We start from the raw sequence: 8,123 nt of genomic DNA, 5'->3' as shown, positions 1-8,123 counted from the left end.
CTGCCTGCTCCACAGTCCTGCTTGTACTGAGGGTCTTGTTCTGAACAGGGATCTGTCAAATTGGAAGACCTAAAAAGTGTTTTTCACCTAGAACTTGACATCTTCCCTGTCTGAGATAGCGGGAGAGGGAAGGCTGAGTGCAGAGTCACAGGTTGTGACTGTGGGTGCTGTTCTGCTCCAATAGTGCAATAAAACCCACTCGAGGACGTGTTGGGTCACCCTGTGATAGAGCACCATGTTCTGGAGGTACCAGGCCAACACCCGCCCTGTGGGGCAGCTTCAGTGCCAGGAAGAGGGCCTGGGTTTGCTTATGGAAAGGGAATGCCAGCAGGAGTTGTCACAGCAAGGGCTCCTTCCTCTGGTCTGGTACATGCCTTTGGTTGACCTGCTTTTAATTCTTAAAAGCCATGCAGTTCATCACAGGGAGAACTTCAGAACTCCAGATGCCTGCGGCAATGAGGCTGTACTCTCACCTCCAAGCATCCTAAGTTTGAATCCGATTATCATAACCAGGAAGAACACATTGGAGTCTTATTTCCTGCTCTCCCCTCGGGAGCACCACCACAGTCACCTTCAGTAGCCTCTTAGCCCAGGAAAGGCCCAGAGCAGGGTTGTGTTGGAGTTAGGGGCTGTGTTTGGTGTAGGGGTTGTGTGCTGTCCTACACAGTCCTTACAGCCACCTTCCTCCCAGCTGCAGAGCTCCAAGCGTTGAACCTTGAGGTGGTCCAAACCTTTCTGAAGTCAGTGTGTGTGTGTGTCCTCAACTTGGTTTGTGATGCTGAGGAACCGACCCGAGACAGATCGGGGTTCCAACAGCTCCAAAACGAAACCCCTCTCCTCTCCCCATGTGTCCTAATGCCTGTTGGCTTCCCTACTCCTGCAGAGCCATTCTCCAGTATCCAGATTAGCCACTACTGATTTTCCTTGCTCTTTTGGTGTGAGTATCCTGTGTAACAGTGCTGGCAAAGCTCAGAAGCAGCCGCTGGGCATCCATCAGGTTGAGTGGTGGAGTTTTCCCCTACTCGGCTGTTGTACTGGTCTTTGTTCAGCTGCACCCCAGCGTGTTACACGCAGGTTGTAAGGGTGGGCAGGGCTGATCAGTGCCACTGAAACCAATGTGAATAAATGAAGTTAAAAGTCAAGAAAACAACAAAAAGCATTCTAGGGTTTTTTCACTGCTGTTTTTTAACTAGGAAGTTGAAGTCCTCTGTGCTTGTCTGTTTGCTAGGAGCAGTTTGAGACACTGTTACTGTTTTGAAATGCATGCATGTTACAAGATGAGTCTCCAACCAGAGAAAAATAAAAGTAAAACTTTGTGTACGTCTGCTCCTTCCTGCCCTCCTCTTTCAAGTGTCCTCACCGAGGTATGTGGTTGGTTTCAGTCCTCCCTGAACTGGAAAAGTCATTTGATATGTGTCTGTACAATGGGGGGTTTAAGTAAGAACTGGTTTAACCAAGTCCTGGATGTAAGAACAAATGAATATGATAGGAAAAGCCAACGCTGCTGTGCTGTCTCAAGGAGATGGGGTTGACTCCTGGAAGCACATGTAGGGGGCTGATGGGTGGCTCAAACAAAGGTAGCGCTGCTGCTGTGTAAAACCAAGCTCCTCCTGACAGCTTTAGAGAACTCGATCCTAGCGTTGAGACTTAAGAAAAGGAAAGCTCACTATGATAGAGGGTTTTATTTAAAAAAGTTCCAAGCAGAGTGGGCTGTGAAGCACAGGATTGGTGCTGGGTTAGTCCATGCGAGCCTTCAGGGTCCTGGTGGTGATCTTGTCTTTCTCACTAGAGGGGAAAAGAGGAAACACCTATTGGTAAACCCACATTTAATACCTACATACAGATAGTCCCCTCTGCAGTGTGCACGGGTTTGCTGGCACAGGCAGGATCATCGGGGCTCGAAGGTGCTTGTTTCAGCCAAGTAAAGCTCATCCTTGTCCTGCTTTGCCCTCCAGCAAGAGCAGTGCCAGGGATGCTCCAGGCAATGAGCCCCATCAGCAAAATGAACTGCTTCAGAAGTCTGACTGCAGGCCTGGGGAGGTAACACTGCATCTGCCTGTGGCAAACAGCATCCCTTTGGGCAGTGCTATTTGTCTGAGGAGCTGCACTCCTAAATACCAGCAGGAATGGAGCCAGGGAATCCCTGTGTCTAGGACTGGTTTCCAGTGTGGCTCCTGCAGTTGGAGACACAGCCACAAGCTGCAGCACGGAAGTAAACCATTTAGAATGGACAGAATGTTGTTAATGATACTGCTGGAAGGAGCAGGACAGGGATAACGTGGCACCAAACTCCTTTAACACACAGCTTGTTGAATTCTACCTCTGTTCTGCAGGGGAAGGAGAGCAGCACTTACATGATGTGCACCACCACTCCCATTCCAGAAATGGCATCTCTGTCCACTGCATTCAGCATGGCCTGTGAGATTGTTTCGAAGAGGTGGTCGGGCTCCTGAGGAACAGAAGCTCTTTTAGTCAGTGTAAAAATGGAATCACAGAATGATGTGGGTTGGAAGGGACCTTAAAGCTCATCCAGTTCCAATCCCCTGCCACGGGCAGGGACATCTCCCACTGGAGCAGCTTGCTCCAAGCCCCATCCAGCAATGTTGGTGCACTGGATTTTGTTCAACCCCCAAAGTTATCATCCAAGATGCTGCAGTTACAAGCTCCAGCCTCTTTGTTCCCCATGCTCCTTGGGAAGCACCAATGGACAGAGCTTTTCACCCAAAGCACTGGATCCCCAGTTCTCCAGTGAACAGCAGGAGCCTGAATCCAAGAAGAGGAGCCCCACTCACCATGTTGGGCTCCCAGAGGGACTCACACATGCCATACATCTGCTCCGAGCAGGTCCCACTGACCACAAAGTCATCGGTGATCATGGGGCAGCCGATGAGGTCCAGGGAGCAGATAAAGGGTTCATGTGTTACAGGGTCCAGCCCTGCAATGACCGGTTCTGTGTAGTATGGCCCAAACCTGTGAAGGACAAACACAGCAGTGAAACCACCTTGATGCAGCTCCAGCTCTGCATCCCATGTGAATACCCAGGCAAGGAAAACATCCCCCAGGTGCTTTTGGTGAGGGCAACCTAGAAGCACCATACCATGGCTTCAGCACAGCAAAGAGAGCAAAGTGGTACTGCTATAGGGTGTTGTTTTGCAAGGAAATTGAAGATGACATTGTCACTAGATTGAAGTCTCCTTCTGTTGGACCACGAGCTGTCATTGCAGGGGTGTTCCTCAGCATCCTGCCTCTCTAGAATCACATCAGCTCCAGCCACCACAGCCTTCACTGACAAGTAAACAGCAACTGTTGTTTGACACTCACCGTCTCTCGTAGAGCAGATTGGAAACCATGCTCATAAAAGTCTGAGGTTTGATCTGCCTGCCCTCCTTCAACTCGTAGAGATTCAGCCTGAACTTCAGTCTCTGGGCACTGCGAGAGATGAGAATCAGCATTACAGCAGAAGAAGATTCCTTTTCTTTTGCCTTCACCCAGGCAAGAACTGCTCTGCTGCACATTGATGGATGCCAGCTCCTGACACCTGCCTGAGACCAGTACCTATTCCATAGTGGTTTGTGTTGAAGGGACTTTAAGCTCATCCAGCTCCAACCCCTGCCACGGGCAGGGACCCCTTCCACTGGAGCAGCTTGCTCCAAGCCCCTGTGTCCAACCTGGCCTTGAGCACTGCCAGGGATGGGGCAGCCACAGCTTCTCTGGGCACCCTGTGCCAGCGCCTCAGCACCCTCACAGGGAAGAGCTTCTGCCTAAGAGCTCAGCTCAGTCTCCCCTCGGGCAGGTTCAAGCCATTCCCCTTGGCCTGTCCCTACATCCCTTGTCCAAAGCCCCTCTCCAGGTTTCTTGTCACCCCCTTTAAGTCTTCATGGGATGGGATCTTAAATCACAGTAACCCCCACCGAAGGGAGACCAAGCAGTGCAGAACTGACCCCACCTACGGTACATCCCCCACCAATACCCAAAGCCATTGATGCTCAGCATAAGCTGCCGCTTCGTACTTCCTTGTCAACATGCCTCTTGGGGCTCGGGATGGGGAGCCAGCCACACTTACACCGTCTGCACGTCCGTGGCCAGCCCTGCCAACCCGATGTACAGCCTTTCTCCCATCGGGAAGATCTTCTGGAAGTCTGTGGTCACCATCTGCGCCTGAATCCCGAACCGCCGGTCCGCCGCGATGGCCACGCAGTTCTTCCCCTTCATGGCCATGACGGCCCCGCCGTTATAGGACATAATAGACTGGAACAGAGCAGAACGGGCCGCTACGGGCGGGGCCCTGCGGAGGCCTCGGGGCCACCCGGCCTGGCCCTCACCGCCGGTGGGGCACCGGCACCGCTCTCTTTAAGCCGTTGCTACCCGGCCTGAGGGAAGCCCACGCGGATGGACGGCCCCATCCCACCCGCCTCGCCCCGCCGCTCCCCGGTCCCGGTGCTCACCATGGTGCCGGCTCCAGAGACACCACCAGGCCCCGCTCCGCTCCGCTCCGCACCGTGCCGCTGACTCCCGCCTCCCGCTCCTTCCCATTGGCTGCCGCCGCGGCTTCCCGGAGATACGCTCCTCGCTATTGGTGGTTCGTCGTGCGGCGGGGCGCAGCTGATTGGTTGGTTGCGGCGGCGGTGAGGGAAGGAGGGGGGGAAAATGAGGAGTCATTGTGAGCGGGGCATGCCGGGACGGTGGAGGACTGGGCGGGCGGGGGGCGATGGAGGGAGGGTGCGCACAGCTGGAGCCGCAGCTGGGTGGGCGTGAAGGGGCAACATCTGGATGTGCACATAGGGGCAACATCTGGATGTGCACACAGGGGCAACAGCTGGATGTGCACATAGGGACAATATCTGGATGTGCACATAGGGGCAACAGCTGGATGTGCACATAGGGGCAACAGCTGGATGTGCACACAGGGACAACAGCTGGATGCGCACACAGGGGCAACAGCTGGATGCGCACACAGGGGCAGCAGCTGGATACGCACACAGGGGCAACATCTGGATGTGCACACAGGGGCAACATCTGGATGTGCATACAGGGGTAACAGCTGGATTTGCACACAGGGGCAACAGCTGGATGTGCATACAGGGGTAACAGCTGGATTTGCACACAGGGGCAACAGCTGGATGTGCACACAGGGGCAACATCTGGATGTGCATACAGGGGGAACAGCTGGATGTGCACACAGGGGCAACATCTGGATGTGCATACAGGGGTAACAGCTGGATTTGCACACAGGGGCAACAGCTGGATGTGCATACAGGGGTAACAGCTGGATTTGCACACAGGGGCAACAGCTGGATGTGCACACAGGGGCAGCAGTTGGATGCGCACACAGGGGCAACAGCTGGATGCGCACACACGGGCAACAGCTGGATGTGCACACAGGGGAAACATCTGGATGTGCACATGGGGCAACATCTGGATGTGCATACAGGGGCAACAGCTGGATGTGCACATAGGGGCAACAGCTGGATGTGCACAAAAGGGTCGTGCAGGCACTGGATGTGCATACAGAGGCATGGCACAGCTGGGTGCACATAAAGGTGCAGGGCACAGCTGGATGTGCACACAAGAGCAAGAGCTGGATGGGCATGCAGGGGGTGGTACAGCTGGATGGGACTTCAAGGGTCATGCAACAGCTGGATGTACATCCAAGGACAACAGTTGCATGTACATGCGGGGGCATGCAGCAGTTGGATGGGCATTCAAGGTGGTGGCACAGCTGGATGTGCCCATGGGAGCATGGCACAGCTGGATGAACACTGTCAAGGTGGCCTGTGGTTGTGACCAGCGCATTACAGGGTGGTGCTGGGGGGTTAGGGTTAGGGTTGAGCACCCCCGTGCCTGTCCCCAATATACCTGTGGCAAGGCTGGGATCGCTGCAGGGTGCCCTCCCACCAGCTCAGCCCTACACAGCCTTGGCACCTTCTGCTGGGCACTGGGACAAGTTGGCCAAGCCCAGCTGAATTGAGCCAGGGGCAGTGGGGCTCTGAGGGAGCAAAACCCCCTTTGGATAGTGCTGGCTCTGTGAAGTGCCCCTGAAGAAGGGAATCCTGGCCCATCCCGGGGAGGAAAAGGAGCCTGGCAAGTGGCTGCGGGGTATTTTTTACTCCCAGGTCAATGGGAAGGGGGATTTGTGCTCTGTGGAGGATTGGATTTCCTTCCCCATCCCCACTCGGCCTCTCTCTCCCCTCTCCGGGAGGAAGCCCGGATTAAACCTTTAATTTATGGGAGTGATGTTGTGCCAAAGGGAAAGAGATCCATGTGTTTGGAAACGCTCCCAAACGCACAACAGAGGAGGCTGCCTGGTTCCAATGAGCATCACAGCCTGTGCAGGGGCCGTTTATCCACGCCGGGACCGAGCCCGGAGGCACAACCCGTCCCGTGGCACTTGTATTCTTAAGGAGTTTTCCATTGTCAAAGGTTTCCAGCAGGGATGAAGCCAGAGGCCGCGTTTGTGCTATGGGGAGAAGGAGCAGCACATCCTGATGGGGATCCTGGTCCCTCCGCAGTAGCATGGAGGTGACCCCCTCTTCTCTCTTCCCTTCCCCAGCAGGCTCATGCTTTTGGATCGGGAAGGCCCAGTGCTGCCTCGGTTACAGGAGCAATTTGGAACAACAGGGATCTTGCTGCCATGGCTTTATTCCCTGGATTAAACCACTAACTTCATGATTTCTGGCATGCAAATCAAATCAGGGCAAGCAGGGAACATAAATAATTGTTACAAGACTTTGGAAGAGAGGGGGAATTCATCAGTGCAGCTTCTGGACCCTTTTCAGCTTATTTTTAAGGCAAAAAAAACCAAAGTCTGGGTTGAAACAGGCTTCCAAATCTGCTCCAGTTTTAATGTCCCAGCATCTCCTTTTGCTGATGGGCGATGCTGTGACGCAGAGGGGACCGCAGGCTGAGCAGCAATGGCTTTGCTCACACCAAGGGGCTGGTTTCCTTGCACCTTGAAGGAAGCCATGAGCCCACCGGGAGCACCTACATCCTACCGGTGCCCGCCACCCGGCACCTCCGCTGCTCCGTGTCCATTCTCGGACAGGCCCGGTAAAAAGGAAATAGGGGGAAAGAAAAAGGTGGCCTCGTCCCTGGGTGGGCTCGAACCACCAACCTTTCGGTTAACAGCCGAACGCGCTAACCGATTGCGCCACAGAGACCGCGCTGCGAAGTGCACCCGCGACCGCTGTAGTCAACCCTACCGGTACCGGCATCAGGGCAAGGGGGGAACTGATCCCGACCGCAGCTGTGTGGAGCGGGGGAGACACCCGTGGGCGCTGGGCCCCGCAGAGCAGCCGGTACAGCGGGTGTCCGGAACCGCCTCGGTCGCACCGAGAGCGGGCAAGACCCCGCGGCAGCCGCGGGCACTGTGGCGCTTCCTGCTCCTCCATCCTTTCCTTTTTGTTTTCCTTCCTCTTTTTAATCCCCTCTTATTCCCCCCCCCTCGCCCCTTCCCCCTTTTCCCCTCTTTTCCCATTCCCCTTTTTTCCTCTCATTCCCCTCTATTTTTCCTTCCATCCCTTTTCCCCTTCCCCTTTTTGCCTCCTTTCCCATTCCCCTTTTTTCCTCTTTCCCTCTATTTTTCCTTCCATCCCTTTTCCCCCGTCCCCCTTTTCCCCTCCTTTCCCATTCCCCTATTTCTTCCTCTCATTCCCATCTATTTTTCCTTCCATCCCTTTTCCCCCTTCCCTTTGCTTCCCCCCACTGCCGCCGGCCCTACCGAGCACCGGCACGCACCGGCCCTCGCCCTTAGGATGCTCCCGAGGGACAAAACCGACCCGGGGAGGGGGTCTTGGGTGCTGGGGTGACAGCGAACGTGGAGACCGGGGACCCCCCCCCCCCCAGTTCGGCCTTGGGCCCATTCCAGCGGCTTTTAGGGCGCAAGGGTTTTTTGGGGGGGGGGCGGTGAAGGGATGGGGGGGGGCGGAGCGGCGGCGGGGGGAGCCCCAATCTCGGCCCCTCACTCGCTTCCTCCGCAACACCCCGAAGGAATGAGGTCACGTGGGGCGGGGCGGGGCCTGGCGGCGGCTGGAGGAAGGAAAAAAATAAAAAAATAAAAAAAAATAAAAAAAGGAGGAAATTTTTTTTTTAAAAAAAAAGGAGGAGGAAGGAGGGGGAAAAAAAAG

At 55.0% G+C, this 8,123-nt stretch overlaps 1 protein-coding gene and 1 non-coding gene across 2 annotated transcripts; both read right to left on the bottom strand.

Moving 5' to 3' along the window:
* Positions 1-1,663: 1,663 nt before the first annotated feature.
* Positions 1,664-4,482, bottom strand: PSMB3 (proteasome 20S subunit beta 3). Its single transcript, XM_061361004.1, has 6 exons — positions 4,446-4,482; positions 4,064-4,248; positions 3,322-3,429; positions 2,793-2,970; positions 2,355-2,449; positions 1,664-1,785 (listed from the first exon to the last, which is right to left on the bottom strand). The coding sequence occupies exons 1-6, from the start codon at positions 4,446-4,448 to the stop codon at positions 1,737-1,739; spliced, it is 618 nt and encodes a 205-aa protein (XP_061216988.1). The 5' UTR covers positions 4,449-4,482; the 3' UTR covers positions 1,664-1,736.
* A 2,601-nt stretch (positions 4,483-7,083) lies between these two features.
* TRNAN-GUU (transfer RNA asparagine (anticodon GUU)) lies at positions 7,084-7,157 on the bottom strand. The gene has a single exon. It is a non-coding gene; the product is annotated as a tRNA-Asn (tRNA).
* Positions 7,158-8,123: the final 966 nt, after the last annotated feature.

This window comes from Neopsephotus bourkii, unplaced genomic scaffold (assembly GCF_033783945.1).
Source record: "Neopsephotus bourkii isolate Nb327-2 ecotype Australia unplaced genomic scaffold, CSIRO-AGI_Nbou_v1 NB_1044, whole genome shotgun sequence".
NCBI classification, from domain to species: domain Eukaryota; kingdom Metazoa; phylum Chordata; class Aves; order Psittaciformes; family Psittacidae; genus Neopsephotus; species Neopsephotus bourkii.
Note: the sequence above shows the minus strand (reverse complement) of the source record. Positions and strands in the feature narration are given on the sequence as shown.

Excerpts from the sequence above, each read along its gene's own strand:
- PSMB3 (XM_061361004.1), bottom strand. Across the intron at positions 2,971-3,321 it reads AATCTGCTCTACGAGAGACG|GTTTGGGCCATACTACACAG; the intron begins GTGAGTGTCAAA and ends TGTCCTTCACAG. Across the intron at positions 1,786-2,354 it reads GGAGTGGTGGTGCACATCAT|TGAGAAAGACAAGATCACCA; the intron begins GTAAGTGCTGCT and ends TTTCCCCTCTAG.